Source organism: Melozone crissalis, unplaced genomic scaffold (genome assembly GCF_028551555.1).
Source record: "Melozone crissalis strain CALT ecotype California unplaced genomic scaffold, PUWL_Pcris_2 ptg000150l_1, whole genome shotgun sequence".
NCBI classification, from domain to species: Eukaryota; Metazoa; Chordata; class Aves; order Passeriformes; family Passerellidae; genus Melozone; species Melozone crissalis.
Genome location: NW_026535921.1, coordinates 1,358,926 through 1,378,182, shown reverse-complemented (window position 1 = coordinate 1,378,182; position 19,257 = coordinate 1,358,926). Strand labels below are relative to the sequence as shown.

General features: G+C 54.2%; 1 protein-coding gene across 1 annotated transcript in view; it reads right to left on the bottom strand.

Moving 5' to 3' along the window:
* Positions 1–533: 533 nt before the first annotated feature.
* The window catches only part of SCARA5 (scavenger receptor class A member 5), a 28,667-nt gene continuing 9,943 nt past the window's right edge, over positions 534–19,257 (bottom strand). Inside the window, exons 4-8 of the mRNA XM_054293454.1 lie at positions 14,759–14,839; positions 10,252–10,350; positions 4,729–4,791; positions 2,454–2,645; positions 534–670 (exon numbers count right to left, since the gene is read on the bottom strand). Of these exons, the coding sequence (XP_054149429.1) occupies positions 534–670; positions 2,454–2,645; positions 4,729–4,791; positions 10,252–10,350; positions 14,759–14,839 (572 nt within the window). The remainder of the gene's footprint in view (positions 671–2,453; positions 2,646–4,728; positions 4,792–10,251; positions 10,351–14,758; positions 14,840–19,257) is intronic.

The following is a 19,257-nucleotide window of genomic DNA, read 5'->3' as shown; positions in this document are numbered from 1 at the left end:
GTCAGTCTGTCTGGCTGGCGTCAGTCTGTCCATTTGGTGTCAGTCTGTCCGGTCGCTGTCAGTCTGTCCGGCTGGTATCAGTCTGTCTGGTTGGTGTCAGTCTATCCGTTTGGTGTCAGTCTGTCCGGTCGCTGTCCGTCTGTCTGTTTGGTGTCAGTCTGTCTGTTTGGTGTCAGCCTGTCCGGCTGGTGTCAGTCTGTCCGGTTGGTGTCAGTCTGTCTGTTTGGTGTCAGTCTGTCCGGTCAGTGTCAGTCTGTCCAGTCGCTGTCAGTCTGTCCAGTCGGTGTCAGTCTGTCCGGTCGCTGTCAGTCTGTCTGTTTGGTGTCAGTCTGTCTGTTTGGTGTCAGCCTGTCCGGCTGGTGTCAGTCTGTCCGGTTGGTGTCAGTCTGTCTGTTTGGTGTCAGTCTGACCAGTCGGTGTCAGTCTGTCCGGTCGCTGTCAGTCTGTCCAGTTGGTGTCAGTCTGTCTGGTCGCTGTCAGTCTGTCTGTTTGGTGTCAGTCTGACCAGTCGGTGTCAGTCTGTCCGGTCGCTGTCAGTCTGTCCGGCAGCGCACTCCGGCGTCCTCGGCGTGGCCGCAGTTTGTCCGGCCCCACCCCGAGAAGCTGCAGAGCTCCAGGGACTCCTCGGTGCCCGAGCAGGACACGTCGTCCATCCAGATCTTCCCCGTGCCTGCGGACAGACACACGGACACGGACAGAATTACAGGGATGTCCCCAGGACAGAATTACCGGGATCCCACAGGAGCCATTCCTGAAACCCAAGGAGCCGTTCCCCGGGATCCCGATGACCCATTCCCAAATCCCACAGGAGCAGTTCCCAATCCCACAGGAGCAGTTCCCAATCCCACAGGAGCCGTTCCCAAATCCCACAGGAGCCGTTCCCAATCCCACAGGAGCCGTTCCCAATCCCAGAGGAGCAGTTCCCAATCCCACAGGAGCAGTTCCCAAATCCCACAGGAGCCGTTCCCAATCCCACAGGAGCCGTTCCCAAATCCCACAGGAGCCGTTCCCAATCCCACAGGAGCCGTTCCCAAATCCCACAGGAGCAGTTCCCAATCCCACAGGAGCAGTTCCCAATCCCAGAGGAGCAGTTCCCAATCCCACAGGAGCTGTTCCCAAATCCCAAGGAGCTGTTCCCAATCCTACAGGAGCCGTTCCCAAATCCCACAGGAGCAGTTCCCAATCCTACAGGAGCCGTTCCCAAATCCCACAGGAGCAGTTCCCAATCCCACAGGAGCTGTTCCCAATCCCACAGGAGCAGTTCCCAATCCCACAGGAGCTGTTCCCAGTCCTGAGGAGCCATTCCCTGGGATCCCGAGGAGCCGTTCCCAAATCCCAAGGAGCAGTTCCCAATCGCGAGGAGCCGTTCCCAATCCCAAATCCTGTTCCCAATCCCAAGGAGCCATTCCCTGGGATCCCGAGGAGCCGTTCCCAAATCCCACAGGAGCTGTTCCCCAGGATCTTAAGAAGCTCTTCCAAACCCTGAGGAGCCGTTTCCAATCCCAAATCCTGTTCCCAAATCCCACAGGAGCCATTCTCCATCCCAAATCCCGTTCCCCATCCTGAATCCCATTCCGAATCCTGAGGATCTGTTCCCAAATCCCACAGGAACCGCTCCCAATCCCAAATCCCATTTCTGATCCCGAGGAGCTGTTCCCAATCCCAAATCCCATAGGAGCCATTCCGAATCCCAAGGAGACATTCCCAAATCCCACAGGAGCTGTTCCCCATCCCAAATCCCGTTCCCAATCCCAAATCCTGTTACTGATCCCGTTCCTGATCCCATTCCTGGTCCCAAGGAGCCGTTCCCAATCCCAAATCCTATTCCTGAATCCCGTTCCCCATCCTGAATCCCATTCCAAATCTTGAATCTCGTTCCCAATCCCGAGGAGCCGTTCCCAACCCCGAGCAGCCATTCACAATGCTGAGGATACGTTCTCAAATCCCACAGGAGCTGTTCTCAATCCTGAACCCCATTCCCAATCCCGAATCCCATTCCCAATCCTGAGGAGCCGTTCCCCACCCTGAATCCCATTCCCAATCGCGAGTACCGTTCTCGATCCCAAATCCCGTTCCTGGTCCTGAGGAGCTGTTCCCCATCCCAAATCCCATTCCCAATCCCAAATCCCATTCCCAATCCCGAATACCGTTCTCGATCCCAAATCCCGTTCCTGGTCCTGAGGAGCCGTTCCCCATCCCGAATCCCATTCCCAATCCCGAATCCCATTCCCAATCCCAAATCCCATTCTCGATCCCAAATCCCGTTCCTGGTCCTGAGGAGCCGTTCCCCATCCCGAATCCCATTCCCAATCCCGAATCCCATTCCCAATCCCAAATCCCATTCTCGATCCCAAATCCCGTTCCCGGTCCTGAGGAGCCGTTCCCCATCCCGAATCCCATTCCCAATCCCGAATCCCGTTCCCGATCCCAAGTCCCGTTCCCGTTGTTGGCACCTTGTCCGAAGCGCGCCATGCGGAAGACGTCGGCGGCGCCGGGGTAGCCGAGCATGCGGCACGCCACGTCCCCGTCCCGCCCGTCCCAGCCGTCGTCGCACACGGAGCCCCAGCGCCGCTCGTGGAAAATCTCCAGGCGCCCCTCGTGGGCCCCGGAGCCGTTCACCAGGCGCACCGAGCCCTCGGAGGGAACTGCGGGACGGACAGGGGGACATCAGGATGGACATGGGGACACCAGGATGGACATGGGGACAGGAACCGTTCACCAGGCGCACCGAGCCCTCGGAGGGAACTGCGGGATGGACAGGGGGACACCAGGATGGACATGGGGACAGGAACCGTTCACCAGGCGCACCAAGCCCTCGGAGGGAACTGCGGGACGGACAGGGGGACACCAGGATGGATATGGGGACACCAGGAGGGACATGGGGACAGTAAATGTGGGGACAGGAACCGTTCACCAGGCGCACCGAGGCCTCGGAGGGAACTGCGGGATGGACAGGGGGACACCAGGATGGACATGGGGACAGGAACCATTCACCAGCTGCACCGAGCCCTCGGAGGGAACTGCGGGATGGACATGGGGACAGTAAACATGGACATGGGGACAGGAGCCGTTCACCGGGCGCACCGAGCCCTCCGAGGGAACTGCGGGATGGACAGAGGGACATGGGGACAGCAGGATGGACATGGGGACAGTAAACATCAACATGGGGACACCAGGAGGGACATGGGGACAGTAAATGTGGCCCCCGGAGCCGTTCACCAGCCGCACCGAGCCCTCAGATGGAACTGCGGGATGGACATGGGGACATGGGACAGTAAACATGGACATGGGGACAGGAGCCGTTCACCAGGCGCACCGAGCCCTCGGACGGACCTGGGGATGGACAGGGGGACATCAGAATGGACATGGGGACAGTAAACATCGACATGGGGACACCAGGAGGGACGTGGGGACAGTAAACATGGGCATGGGGACAGCAGGATGGACATGGGGACAGTAAATGTGGGGACAGCAAATGTGGGGACAGGAGCCGTTCACCAGGCGCACCGAACCCTCGGACAGAGCTGAGGATGGCAGGATGGACATGGGGACACCAGGAGGGACATGGGGACAGGAGCCGTTCACCAGCCGCACCGAGCCCTCGGAGGGAACTGGGGACACCAGGAGGGACAGCAGGATGGACATGGGGATGGCAGGATGGACATGGGGACGGCAGGATGGACATGGGGACAGTAAACATGGGGACAGGAGCCGTTCACCAGCCGCACCGAGCCCTCGGATGGAGCTGGGGACACCAGGAGGGACAAGGGGACAGCAGCCAGGGGGGTGGGGACAGCAGACATGGCGACGGGGACAGCAGCCAGGGGGACAGCAGCCGCACCGAGCCCTCGGACGGAGCTGCGGGATGGCAGGATGGACAGGGGACAGCATCGGTGGGGATGTCAGCCATGGGGACAGCAGCCATGGCCGTGGGGACAGCACCCATGGCGACGTCGTCCATGGCAGCGTCAGCCGTGGGGACAGCAGCCGGGGGGCATCAGACACCAGGGACAACAGCCCTGGGGACAGGAGCTGTGGGGACATCAGCCGTAGGGACATCAGCAATGGGGAAAGCAGCCATGGGGATGTCAGCCATGGGGATGTCAGCCCTGGGGACAGCATCCACAGTGACATCATCCATGGAGAACATCATCCATGGTGACGTCATCCATGGTGACGTCATCCAAGGTGACATCATCCAAGGTGACATCATCCATGGGGACATAATCCATGTGACATCATCCATGGTGACATCATCCATGGTGGCATGACCCATGGTGACATCATCCATGGTGAACATCATCCACAGTGATGTCATCCGCAGTGATGTCATCCACGGTGGAATAATCCATGGCAACATCCCCAGGGATTGTGGCGTCTCAAAGGGATGGTGATGTCATCCAAGCTGACATCATCCAAGCTGGCATCATCCATGGTGGCATCTCCAGGGATGGTGTCCCCAGGGATGTCCTTGGGATTCCAGGGGGAATGTCCCCAAGGTGGGATGTCCCTAGGCAGGGATGTCCCCAAGGAGCGATGTCCCTGCAATTCCATGGGGAATGTCCCCAGGCTGAGATGTCCCTGGAATTGCAGGAGAACCTCGGGATGGTTTTCCCAACATCAGGAATTCCTCTTTCCATCAGGAATTTCCCCTCCCCGGGCTCCCAATTCCCAAAAATCCCCCCAAATTCCGCGCCGGGGTCTCCGTGGGGAGCGCCCGGAACTCACCGGTGCCACCGGCCGCTCCTCGGTCCCCCCGGTCCCCCTTGTCCCCCTTGGGGCCGCGCTCGCCTGGGAAGAAGGGAGATGGAATTTGGGGGTGCATTGAGACCCCCACAGCCCCCAGGAATTCCCATAAATTCCCAGAAATCCCCAGAAATTCCCATAAATTCCCAGGAATCCCCATCCCTCTTTGATACCCCTGAACCCCCATAAATCCCACTAAATTCCCATAAATCCCATAAATCCTCATTAATTTCAATCCCTCTTTGATGTCCCTGGACCCCCATAAATCCCCAGAAATTCCCAGAAATCCCCAGAAATTCCCAGGAATCCCCAGAAATTCCCAGGAACTCCCATCCCTCTTTGATTCCCCCTGGACCCCTAGAAATCCCAATAAATACCCAGAAAATCCCAGAAATTTCCAGAAATACCCATCCCTCTTTGATGTCCCTGGACCCCCAGAAATCCCAATAAATTCCTATAAGTTCCCAGAAATTCCCATCCCTCTTTGACCCCTCCAGACCCCATAAATTCCCCAAAACCCCCTCACTCCCAGTATCCCATTTCCCATCCCTGCTCCCAAAAATGGGAAATCCTAAAAATCCTCTGGGAACGCGTCCTGCGGCGGAGGGAACACAAAGGCCTGGCGCTCCTGGAATTCCTGACTGCAGATCCCATAAATCCCACCTGGATTTTGGGATGAAATTCCCGATTTGGGGGTGGAAAACCCTGTTTGGGGCTAAAAACGCCTCATTTGGGGTTCGGGCTGGGAATTCCCAAATCTCTGAGGGAGCACCAGGAAATCATGGAATGGTGTCCATGGAAAAGGGCAATGCCGGGGGGATAAACATTCCTGCCCCTTTGAAATCCTGGGAATTATTCAATATTCCAATCATGGCTTAATATCCCGGGAATGATTCCATATCCAGTCATGGTTTAATATCCAGGGAATGATTCCATATCCCAATCATGATTTAATATCCAGGGAATTATTCCATATCCCAATTATGGTTTAATATCCCGGGAATTATTCAATATCCTGGGAATGATTCCATATCCCAATTATGGTTTGATATCCCAGGAACTATTCAATATCCCAATCATGATTTAATATCCCAGGAATTATTCCATATCCCAATCATGTTTAATGTCCCAGGAACAATTCCATATCCAAATAATGGTTTAATATCCTGGGAATGATTCCATATCCCAATCATGGCTTGATATCCAGGGAATGATTCCATATCCCGGGAATGGTTCAATATTCCAATCACGGTTTAATATCCTGGGTCTTATTCAATATCCCGGGAATGATTCAATATCCCAGCCATGGTTTGATATCCAGGGAATGATTCCATATCCCGGGAATGGTTCAATATCCCAATCATGGTTTAACATCCCGGGAATGATTCAATATCCCAGCCATGGTTTGATATCCTGGGAATGATTCCATATCCCAATATTGGTTTAATATCCTGGGAATTATTCAGTATCCCAATCATGATTTAATATCCGGGGAATTATTCCATATCCCAATTATGGTTTGATATCCCAGGAATTATTCAATATCCCAATCATGATTTAATATCCCAGGAATTATTCCATATCCCAATCATGTTTAATATCCCGGGAACGATTCCTTATCCAAATAATGGCTTAATATCCTGGGAATTATTCAATATCCCAATCATGGTTTAATATCCTGGGAATTATTCAGTATCCCAATCACGGTTTAATATCCCAATCATGATTCCATATCCCGGGAATTATTCCATATCCAGTCATGCTTTAATATCCCGGGAATAATTCCATATCCCGGGAATGATTCCATATCCCAATCACGGTTTAATCTCCCGTTAATGACCTCACTAACGAGCTCGGACACTCCTTGGCTCTCCGGGCGCCTCCTCCTCCCTCATTCCCGGCTTTTCCAGGCCCGGATTTGCCGATCCCGGCTTGGCCAGGCCTGGCCCGATCCCAAGGAAAGGCTCAGGGATGCTCCAGGAACAACAAACAACGCCCGAAAATCCGGGAGAAAGGAAAACACGGGATGGGAAACGATCCCAACAGGGCCGAGCCGGGCAGGAAATTCCCGCCCGTTCCCTGGGAGAGCGGGATCGCTCCCGCGGGCTGTGTGGGACGGAGCTGATGGGATCCAGATGGAAATTCCCGGGAACGGGGCCAGGGATGCGGCTCCCGCCTCGGGACGGGGTCGGGATCACGGAGCGGCCCCGGCTCCTCACATGCAGGAATCGGGATTGGGAAGCGACAGTGCCGGGTTTTGGGGGGGTTCGTCCCCAAAATGGGGTGGGGGAGAGGGTGGAGTGATCCCAGGAATTCTGGGTTTCTGGGATCAAGGGCACTAAGGATCCATCCTGAGGGATTTTTATGGAATTTGGGGGTGGAAAAGGGAAGGGAGACCCTTCCTGGAGTCCTGAATTCCCAGAGAATCCCTGGATGCCAAAATTCCTTCTTAAGGAGGAGATGGGATGGGGCTGGATCCAATCCCAGGCTGGGAGAGCTGGGAACGTGCAGCTGGATCAGGGGAGGATCCAGGGAATCCTTGGAGCCGCTTCCCCATCCCAAAGGGGCTCCAGGAGAGCTGGGATTTGGGCAAGGGCTGGAGGGGCAGGAGGCAGGGAATGGCTTCCAGTGGGAAAGGGGAGCTTGGGATGGTGGGATCTTGGGAAGGGATTCCTGGCTGGGCTGGAATTCCCAGAGAATCCCTGGGAGCATCCAAGGGTGGGTTTGGATCGCCCTGGGATGGTGGGAAGTGTCCCTGGGATGGGATTGAAGGTCCCTGGATCCCATCCCAAACCATTCTGGGATTCTGGGATCAAGGACACTCGGGATCCATCCCAAGGGATTTAAATGGAATTCGGGGATGGAAAAAGGAAGGCAGACCCTCCCTGCAGTCCGGAATTCCCAGAGAATCCCTGGATCCCTGGCAGTGTCCAAGAGTGTATTTGGATCACCCTGGGATCATGGAATGTGGAAGAGGATTCCCATCCCGAAATCCCAAATCCCCAGCTTTTCCTGGTGTCTGTCACTGCTCCGAGAGCAGCAGCAGCAATCCGGGAATCCTGGAATGGTTTGGGTGGGAAGGGACCCTCAATCCCATCCCATTCCAGCCCCGACACCTCCCGCTATTCCCGGGGTGCTCCAACCTTTCCTGGGACACTCCCGGGGATCTGGGGGCAGCCACAGCTTCTCTGTCTCCTTCCTTCCTTCCTTCCTTCCTTCCTTCCTTCCTTCCTTCCTTCCTTCCTTCCTTCCTTCCTTCCTTCCTTCCTTCCCTCCTTCCTTCCCTCCTTCCTTCCCTCCTTCCCTGGAATTTTCCAGTGGGAATAACTCGGTGACTCTGGTGCTGGGGCTGGAGAAGATCGCAAAAATTCCCAAGATCCAATTCCCTGAGAGCCTGGAGGGAGCCTCAGGGCTGGGACAGAGCCGGGAATTCGGGAAAAGCCTCTCCCGCTCCGTCCTGCCCGGTGCTTTCCCCCATCCACCATCAAAGCGTTCCAGGCCGTTTTCCCAGGAGTTTTTTTGGGATTGGGCACAAAATGTAGGCCCACACACAGTGACAGAGACCCTCAGCTCCTCTCACAGATCCACAGGGATGGATGGATCCCAAAATCTTGGAAAAGCCCCAGGAGAATCCACCAATCCCATTTTTCCGGGTTTCTGCCAGGTTCTGCCTCCGTGAACATTCCCAAAAAACTCCACCCTGGGGATGTTCCGGAAGGAATCTTCTCTTATCCCCCCGAATTTATCCCAAAATTCCGATCCCAGCTTGGATTTTTCTCACTCTTTCTTCTTGAGTGCATTCCCTGCATGACGTTTTCCATGGAAAAGTGGGGAGGGTGGGCCTGTCCTCACTTCCCAGGATAATTTTTCCCGTTTGGAAATGAGGAAAGAAATTCTCCACTGGGGTGATTTTGAGGAAAAAATCCATCGAAAAAGGGAAAACACCAAAGAGGGAAAAGGGCAGAGGAATCTGGCCTTCCTCTGCCAGGTTGGAGCCACTCTGGGAGAGGTTTAAACCTGGAATTTTCCACGAGGAGGCTCCTGCACATCCAAAACCCCATCCCAGGATTCCTGGGATGCAATTCCCGAGGAACCGAGGGCTCCTGCCAAGTCCTTGGAGAAGGGTCCTGCAGAAATCCGGGATTTAAGGCAAAGCTTGGCTTTGGATCCGTGCCCGGGCCTGGGTCTGTTTCCCATAAATTCCAGAGAATCCCATAAACTGCCCGAGCGCTGCCAGGGGGGCTGGAATTCCATTGGAAAAGGGGTCGGATGAACCCCGGGATCCGACATTCCCGATCTCCGAGGGGAGGGAGGTGGGGATTGATTTTTGGGGTGGGGGACGCATTGAAGTGGGGACAGCAGGGATCCCTGGGATGGGGACGGGACCCAGGAATGGCTTCGGGGTTTTCATGGAATTGCTAAGGTTGGAAAAGCCCTGAGGGACCATCAAGACCAGAGGTGGAGTCCCCATTCCCGGGGGATCAAAATCCATTGGAATGTGGCACTCGGAGATGTGGATTGTGGTGGTTGGACTCGGAGAGCTTTTCCAGCCTCAACAATTCCAGGATTCTTTGCCGAGCAAATCCAGCACAGGGTCTGCAAATCCCAACCCAACCAGCCAGGGATTTTGGGATCATTTTCTGCATTTAAGGAGCTCTCGGCATGAGCCAGTGAGGAAATCCCGACATTCCTGGTGCTCCAGGGATGTGTCCAGGGGTTTTCCAACCTCCTGGAGCAACTGGGGATAGTGGGAGATGTGGAAGGGCGTGGAATTTGAGGATCTTTAAGGTCCCTTCCAACCCAATTCCAATTCCAATCCCAATCCCAATCCCAATCCCAATCCCAATCCCAATCCCAATCCCAATCTCAATTCCAATCCCAATCCCAGTCCCAATCCCAATCCCAATCCCAATCCCAATCCCAGTCCCAATCCCAATCCCAAACCCAGTCTGAATCCTAGTCCCAATCCCAATCCCAATCCTCTCCAGGTGTCTGTTCCCTGCAATTCCCAGCCCTTCCCAGGGTGTTTCCCCTTCCAGCCTCCCCAGCAGGATTTTTGAGGCACAAAGAGCGTTTTTGGGGTTTTCAACCCCGCTTTTGGTTGCAGCTGGGAATTTCCCATCCGAGGTGTCCCGGGACAGCTGTGTCCCGCTAAATCCCGACTTCCTACTCCCACAGTTTTCCTGGGAAGATGGGAAACCACAGCGGGCCAGGAACGCCTCAGAAAACACCAGGAGATCATTCCCAAATCCCTGTTGGAACCCCATGGAATGGGAGGACATCCCAAATCCATCCGTTCCCTCCGTGGTTGGAGCAGGAATTGTTGGGATTCCCAATTTTTGGCAGTTGGAGCAGAAATTGTTGGGATTCCCATTTCTCCAGGAGATCCGGGTGGTTCCCGAGCCAGAGGATGCCCCGGTCCCGCTCCCAGGGCTCTGCCCCTCATCCCGGGATCTCCAGAGCCCGTCTGATCCCGGATTCCCGCCCGGAATTCCGCGTCCGTACCTTTGAGCCCCCGCATTCCCGCGGGGCCGCGCGGGCCCAGCTCTCCCGGGTCCCCCTTCAGTCCGCGCGGGCCGGGCAGTCCCCGCTCCCCGGGAAGGCCTGGAATGGGGAGCAGGACACAAAATGAGCCAATTCCAGCAGAATTCCACAATCCCGATGTGGATTGTGAGACCCCAGAGAGTCCGTCCCATGTTGGGAAGGATGAAAGTTTGACCAGGAAGTCTCACAGATATCTGTGCTTGGCAGAAAGACTTTTAAATGTAGAGTCTGATGAAGGAATAGAGATGGAAGCAAGTTTTGATATGAATAAAAGAATTGCTGAGCCAGTCTCACTGGATAACCAAGGAGGCAAAGGGTGTGTGAGTTAGAAGGGGTTTGTATGGCTTAGAGCAAAGGATAAACCCACCCCAAACAAGAAGATGTTTGTACCAAGCAGGAAAATAGCACAGGCAAACAAGTAGAAAAAAGGTCTCTGAATTTTCCACTGCAAGAAAACTGAAAAACAACTTCTAGCTTAAACTGCAATGTACTAACTTTTAGTGACTGGAGAACAGTGACATGAATATGGTAATTACCGTAGTTATGATTGGCTGTAGGTAATAGTTAAGGTATAGATTGGTTCTACTGTATTGAGATGCTCAGCAAAGAAAAGTATATAATGCATTGTAACCAAAAGAAAAATATATAATCCATTGTAACCAAAAATATATCATGCATTGTAACCAAAAGAAAAGTATATAATGTATTTGTAGCCAAAAGAAAAAATATAAAATGCATTTTAACCAAAATAAAAGTATATAATGCATTGTAACCAAAATAAAAATATGAAATGCATTGTAACCAAAAATAAAAGTATATAATGCAATGTAACCAAAAGAAAAGTATATAATGCATTGTAACCAAAAGAAAAGTATAGAATGCATTGTAAGCAAAAGAAAACTATATAATGCATTTGTAACCAAAAGAAAAGCATATAATGCATTGTAACCAAAAGTATATAATGCATTGTAACCAAAAGAAAAGTATATAATGCATTGTAACCAAAAGAAAAGTATATGATGCATTATAACCAAAAGAAAAATATATAATGCATTGTAACCAAAAGAAAAATATGTAAAGGATTTGTAGCCAAAAGAGAAATATATAATGCATTGTAACCAAAAGAAAAGTATAGAATGCAATGTAACCCAAAGAAAAGTATATAATGCATTGTAAACAAAAGTATATAATGCAATGTAACCAATCCCAGATTTTATCCCTCATCCTGCAGAGGCTCAAATCGCAAAAGCTGAAAACAATCAGGAGCCAAGACAATGGGAACGAAGAATTTGAATGGAAAAATAACGGGGGGGAAAAATGCCTGGAGCCCTACATCCCTCATTTCGGCTCTTACAGTCCCATCCTTTCCTGCGCTTCCCTGGGATCCAGGATGGATTTATCCGGGTGCTAAGGAATTCCTGAGCATCCTTAGGCTGGGATGGAGCCAAGTTGGGCTCCAAAGCTGGAGATCAAGGGAGGGAAACCAGGATCCATCCCGAGGAATTGGGATGTGTCCCCCGTGAGCCCCAGGTCTCCAGGATCCATGTTGTCCAAGGGGGTGGATGTTTGTTGAAGCGGGGGATGGAATGCCTGGGGTGAGCATTCCCCACCTCTGGGAGGTGGGGATTGGGCTGGAGTTTGGGAATTCCTTCACAGAGGACACATCCAAACCTTGGAGGTGACCTCCATCCATGTGGGACCTGGACCTGGATCTGGATCTGGATCTGGATCTGGATCTGGATCTGGACCTGGGCATGGAAATGGATCTGGATCTGGACCTGGACCTGGACCTGGACCTGGACCGGGATCTGCTCCTGGTCCTGGACCTGGCTCTGGACCTGGATTTTGACTTGGATCTTTATCTGGTCCTGGATCTGGATCTGGTCATGAACCTGGTCCTGGATCTGGATCCGGTCCTGATCTTGAACCTTGAACTGGGCCTAAACCCAGTTGTGGATCTGATCCTGGACCTGATTCTGATCCTGAAACTGGACCTGGATCTGGGTCTGGATCTGAAATCTGGCCTTGGGTCTGGACCTGGATCTGCATCTAGTCCTGGACCCCAGCTTGGTCCTGGACCTGGATCCAAGTCTGGCTCCAGGGTGGAGGGAGGGACCCTGTGCTGGAGACGGGATCTGCTGGGACCTGGGGATGATCCCATGGGATCGATCCATGCGGGATTCATCCCGAGTCTGAGCCGGGCTTGGATCCAAAGCTCCACCAGGATCTAAGCCTGGTCTGTCCCCATGGAGGGAGCCCTGGGTTCCCCGGCACCACTGCTCCCGCCCTGCCTGGGCCGGGCTTTTCCAAACTTAGCCACGATTTTCCTCCGGTTTACGAGGAAAAAAATCCTCCAGGAGGAATTCCAGCCCCAGCTCCAGCAGGGATTATCCGCAGCTTCGATCCTTCCCTGCTGTGTCCATCCCCAGGAGGGATCAGGACCTGGATTTCTGCGGGATGGGGGCAGGAGGGTGGATTTTCCATGGAAAAGGGGATTTTCCATGAAAAATGGGATTTTCCAGGGATACACCTGAACCCAACCTTCTCAGATCCAAAGGGTGGTGCCTGCATCCCGAAAAACTCCAGGAAAAGACTTAAAAATCGTGGCTCTTCCCGAAGGTGAACCCTCCTGGCCTCCTGGGATTGCTTTGTTTTTCTGTTTGAACAAGAAAAAAATGGGGAACAAAAAAAAAGGAAAACCGAGGAAAAGAGCCAATATAATTCCGAGGGTTGTTACACCCAAGAAAAACAGCCACGAGTCCGTCAGTGCCAGAAATTCCAGCTGGAGGGAGCAGGAACGCGGGCAGCTGGAGGGGCTGGCCCAGGCAGATCGGATTTCCAGGCTGGCTCTGCCTCGCTGGGCTGGGCCGGGGAAGGAGCGATCCCAAAATCCCAGGGTTTGAGCCCAAAGCAGCCCCAGCAAGGTCACAGGGCCTCAGAATCCTTGGAGCAGAGGATTCCAGGCATGGATCTGGATTTGGAGCTGGGTCTGGGTCTGGATCTGGGTCTGGGTCTGGATCTGGATTTGGAGCTGGGTCTGGGTCTGGGTCTGGATCTGGATCTGGATTTGGAGCTGGGTCTGGGTCTGGATTTGGAGCTGGGTCTGGGTCTGGATCTGGGTCTGGGGCTGGGGCTGGGTCTGGGTCTGGATCTGGGTCTGGGTCTGGGGCTGGGTCTGGGGCTGGATCTGGATCTGGGTCTGGGTCTGGGTCAGGGTCTGGATCTGGATCTGGATCAGAGTCTGGGTCTGAGTCAGGGTCTGGGTCTGGGTCTGGATCTGGATCTGGGTCTGGATCCAAATCTGGATCTGGGTCTGGGTCTGGGTCTGGGTCTGGACCTGCCTCTGACATCCAGAGTCCTGTGGGGTGGGTTTAGAGCAGGGCATAACAGGGATTGGTCTGGACCTGGACCTGAAACTGGTCCTGATCCTGGATCTGGACCTGGTCTTGAATCTGGATGTGGATCCAGATCTGAACTGGGACCTGAATCTGGTCCTGGAGCTGGTCCTGGACCTTGACCAGGCCTTGGATGTTGAACTGGACATGGATCTGGATTGACATCTGGGCCTGGACTTGGACCTGAACCTGGACTTAGATCTGGACCTAAACCTGGACCCGGACTTTAACCTGGGTATGAGTCCAAAGCTGGATCGGGATCTGGATCTGGATCTGGATCCACATCTGGATCTGGATCTAGCCGTTGAACTGGATCTGGATCCACATCTGGACCTGGACCTGCTCCTGGACCTGGATCTGGATCCAAACCTGGCTCTGGTCCTGGCCCTGGAGCTCCATGCTGCAGGATCCCAGTGGATCCCTGCTCCCGGCAGGATGGATCCCGTCACCTCCACGGGACAAAGTTGTCCCCGGGGGGATCCTGCCCCTGCTCCGTGCCATTCCCAGCCCTTGGAAGCAGAGCCAGCATTCCCAGGTTTCCTTCAAATCAGAAACAGCTGGAGCCAAGTCTTCCTCAGGGTGGGAATGTCCTCTGGTGGCTTCCAATGGAATTCCTCCTCAAAACAATGGAATTGAGAAGGGAGGGTGGGGAAATCGGCATTATTGGCACTGGAAAAAGAAAATTCTGGAAAAATCTCGGAGCCAAGGCCCCTCTGTCAGATTCCCGGGATCTGTTGGAGGGATCCAGCAGCAATTCCAGCCCTGGTGCCTTGGAAAGCTCCATTTGGGAATGGGGTGGCCAATTCCTGCTCCAGCCTGGCTGGGACACCCTGGAAATCTGGGAATATCAGCATGGATTTCCTGGAGCCGGGCAGGCCGTGAGGTTTTTCCCTCCAGGATGGATGTTCCAGGATCCAAGAGAGCAGATCCATCCTGGTGTCCCTCAGGAGCTGGGACATCCCAAGGGATGGGTGGGGATCACCGGGGGCTGCCCCGGTGGGTTTGGATCAGCCGGGATATTTCAGGATGGGGTTTGGGAGGGGTTTTATGGATACCGGGAATGTTTTCCTTACCTCGGAGCCCGGGGAGGCCGGGCAGGCCGGGTTCCCCCTCCATCCCCTCCGTGCCTCGGTCTCCTTTGGGTCCCGGCGGCCCTGGAACACAACGGAAGGGCGGGAATCACATCCCGGAGCCAGGAATGTGCATTAGGAGCTCCAGGAGATCCAGGATGACATCCCAGAGTCAGGAATGTGCAGCAGGAGATCCAGAAGAACCAGGATCACATCCCGGAGTTGGGAATGTGCAGCAGGAGATCCAGGACGACATCCCAGAGTCAGGAATGTGGAGCTGGAGCTCCAGGAGATCCAGGATCACATCCCAATATTGGGAATGTGCAGCAGGAGCTCCAAGAGATCCAGGAGATCCAGGATCACATCCCGGGGTCGGGAATATGCAGCAGGAGCTCCAGGAGATCCAGGATCACATCCCAGAGTTGGGAATGTGCAGCAGGAGATCCAGAAGAACCAGGATCACATCCCGGAGTCAGGAATTTGCAGCAGGAGTTCCAGGAGCTCCAGGATCACCAAGAAACGTGGGAACAAAGCCAGGACAAAGCAGTTTTCCCTGATTTTAAACTTCCGGGATTTGTGGATCTGAATTTCCAAGCTGGATCCCACCAACCTGCTCCAAGTGCCAGGAAAATTCACCTGGAAGCTCTACCTTGAGCACGACTCTGGGAATTTTCCTTTGGACCAAAAGCCGGGACATTTCCAATGAAATGATTGCAAGAAATCAGGGAAAATATGCATTTTGGGAATGTTCATAGGATCCTGGAAGTTTGGGGCTTGGAAAGGATATTAAGGATCATCCAGGGACAGGGACACTTTCCATTTGTCCAGCCGGGATGATGCTCTGGGAATTCTGGAGATGATCCCTGAGGAGAGGATTGACAGCGGGATTTTGGTGAAATCCCAGGAAGGCACACAAAATCCCAATCCTGGGTTTTATCCCTCATCCTGCAAAGGCTCAAATCCCAAAAGCTGAAAACAATGAGCAGCCAAAACAATGGGAACAAGGGGTTTGAAGACAAAAATAACAGGGGAAAAAAAATATTCCTGGGTTGCGAGAAAACAGGGCAGGGAGAGGCTGGGAAGGGTCATTCCCACCCATCCAGGGGGAGGACTGGGAACTGTTTTCCGAGAAATCCTAAAAGCCGGGAATTCGGGAAGCTGAGACCCAGCCAGGGCTCTGGGAGCTGGAAAAGGGGCAGGAAGGGCAGGGATGTGTTTTAATGCATCAGGAATTGGGATCTGGGAATGCTCTGTAGGAATCTGTGAGATCCGGAGTGGGATCTGGAGTGGGATCCTGAACCACGTCAAGGTTGGGAAGCATCCCAACTGGAGATGGTTTGGAATAGGAAAGGATGATGGGAAACTTGGAATTACTGGCCCTGGCTGTCTCTTTCCCAGGGAATGAACAGCTCCAGGGGCTGAGGGGATGAGGGATGGACCCCAGATCCCGGGGATGGACACTGGATCCCGGGGATGGATCCCAGACCCTTCGGATGGACCCCAGATCCCAGAGATGGACCCCAGACCCTGGGAATGGACCTCAGATCCTGGGAATGGACCCCAGATCCTGAGGATGGACACTGGATCCTGGGAATGGACTCTGGATCCCTGGGATGGACCCCAGACCCTTGGGATGGACCCTAGACCTTGGGATGGATCCCAAACCTTGGGATGGGCACTTCCAGGGATGGGGCAGCCTCAGATTTTCTGGAATGCTCCTGGGGACGGTCCCATCCCAGGAGCAGCTCTTGGGACCCGGGGAGCAGCTGGGCTGGAGGAAAACCGGGAATGTTGGCTGGGAGAGGCTCCGGAGCATTCCCAGCTCTTCCCACGCCACAGCTCCCGAGGATCACATCTGGAAAATCCCATTCCTGCTTCCCACCCTCCAATCCCAGAGGGATGAGGCATTTCCTGAGGGATGGGACTGTCCTGTCACCTTTGGGACCTGCTGGGATCCAGGACATCCCACCCAGGGATCCACTGAGCAGATCCCAGGAATTCTCCCTCGTGATGACTCCCAAGATGGGAGTCACCAAAAACTCCCGAAATTCCCAAAACTCTGAAAGTCTCCCAAAACTCCTCCGTGTTGTCCTTCCCGAGCCACGGGAGGTGCTTGGAGCAATCCTTGGATGCTGGAGAGGAGCCTGGGGACCTTCCCAAGCTGCCACCACCCAATTCCAGGATCCAGGATAGCCGAGGATTTGGGGAGAAGGAAAAGGCCTCCCCAGGCAGGCAGGGAAGGGCTCGGCCAAACCCAGCCGGGAACAGGACGGACTCACCCAAGGACATCTGGAGCTGGGATGGATCCAGCTGGGCACGAGGCCCCAGGAATCATCCATGGGATGGGAGGAGAGGGAAGTTTGGGATGCCAGGAATGTGTCAGGGCTGATAAATCCGGTGCCGGCCCTTGGGGAGGGGTCTGGTTTGGGATAACGCGATTCCAGGGCTCCGAGACGCGTCCCACCCTTGGTGGCTTCATCCCAGAGCAGGTGACGTCATTCCCATGGATGGGGAGGGAAAAGCGGGATCCAAGAGTGGGGAAATAGGGAAATATTGAAGTGATTGGGGCAGGGTGATCCCAGCATCCCAAAACATCCCAAAAACATCCCAAAAACAGGGATCGGGAGCCAGGGTCCCCCGGGATGAGGGGCAGCACCCCAGGAGCTGTTGGTATTCCAGAGGGATGGATCTCCTGGAGCTCCTGGGGATCCACCACATCCATCCCCTGCAGCTCAGCAGCTGGAAAAAGGGGACACTTGGCACTGGAATTCCCTGGCCTTGGAACTCCAGCTGGAATTCCAGCAAAATACATCCCTCATTCTGCAAAGGCTCCAATCCCAAAAGCTGAAAATAATCGGGACACAAAACACCGGGAAGAGGGAATTTGGGGAAAAAAAATAACAGGGGAAAAAAATATTCCTGGGATGAGAGGCAACAGGGCAGGGAGAGGCCGGGAAGGGTCATTCCCACCCATCCAGGGCGAGGACTGGGAACTGTTTTCCAAGAAATCCTAAAAGCCGGGAATTCGGGAAGCTGAGACTCAGCCAGGGCTCTGGGAGCTGGAAAAGGGGCAGGAAGGGCAGGGATGTGTTTTAATGCATCAGGAATTGGGATCTGGGAATGCTCTGTAGGAATCCGTGGGATCTGGAGTGGGATCCGGAGTGGGATCCGGAGTGGGATCTGGAGTGGGACCCTGGAATTCCTGCTGGAAGCATCAGGAATGAGCAACAGCCCGTGGGGTCTCCGCAGGTGCAGCAGGTGGAAAACGGGGCAGGAGCTGCTCCCAACCTCCTGCTCCGCCCTGGAGCTCCCACTGGGATCTCCTGGGTTTCTCCATGGATTTCCTCCTCCCTGGCACAGCATTCCCAGAGAAACTCGGGCTGCCCCTGGATCCCTGGAAGTGTCCAAGGCCAGTCTGGACAAGGCTGGGAGCAGCCTGGGACAGTGGGGGGTGTTGGAGTTGGAACAGGATGGGATTTAAGGGCCCTTCCCACCCCAACAATTCCGGGATTTGGGAAGGGCTGAGGGTGGGAAATGAAGAGAAGATGGGATGGGGGAGGTTGGTTTTTCCTGGCAGCTTTGAGGGAACCTTGGGAGATTCCTTCCAAACCATGGACGGGGAATATTTGGAGAGTCCAAGGGCATGGAGACACCTGAGTGGGGATGGATGGGGATGGATCTGGGACCTTCCTGACTGGAGAGACCTGGAGGGGCTGGAGCGTGTCCAGGGAAGGGAACGGAGCTGGGAAGGGAATGGAGCCCCAGGAGGGGCTGAGGGAGCTGGGAAGGGGCTGAGATGGAGAAAAGGAGGCTCAGGGGGGACCTTTTCCCTCTCCACAACTTCATGAATAGTTGGAGCTGGTTGGGAGCTGGGATCTGCTCCCAAGAAACAAGAAATGGGATGAGGAAAGGTCCTCAGGCTGCACCAGAGAAGGTTTAGCTGGATATTGGGAACAATTCCTTCATGGAAAGGGCTGTGAAGGGTTGGACAGGCCCAGGGTGGTTTGGAATCCCCATCCCTGATGGGATTAAAGTCCGCTTGGATTTGGGGGGGCATGGATTAGTGGTGGCGACCAGCTGGACTCCACGACCTTGGAGAGCCTTTCCAACCTCAGCAACTCCACTGGAGCTGTTCTCCAACTGGAGAATCCAGGGATTCTCCAATCCCTGACCCCTCACAGACACATCCCATGGGGACCATTCCTGATCTCACCACACACCCTGGATCACAGAGATGTTCCAGATCATTCCCACCACTCACACCAGATTACAGAGATGTTCCAGAGGATTCCCACCACTCACCCCGGATTACGGAGATGTTCCAGAGTATTCCCACCACTCGCTCACCCTGGATCACAGAGAGGTTCCAGATCGTTCCCACCATGCACTCACCTCGGATCACGGAGATGTTCCGGAGTGTTCCCACCACTCACCCCGGATCATGGAGATGTTCCAGACTGTTCCCACCACTCACCCTGGATCACAGAGGTGTTCCAGAGCAT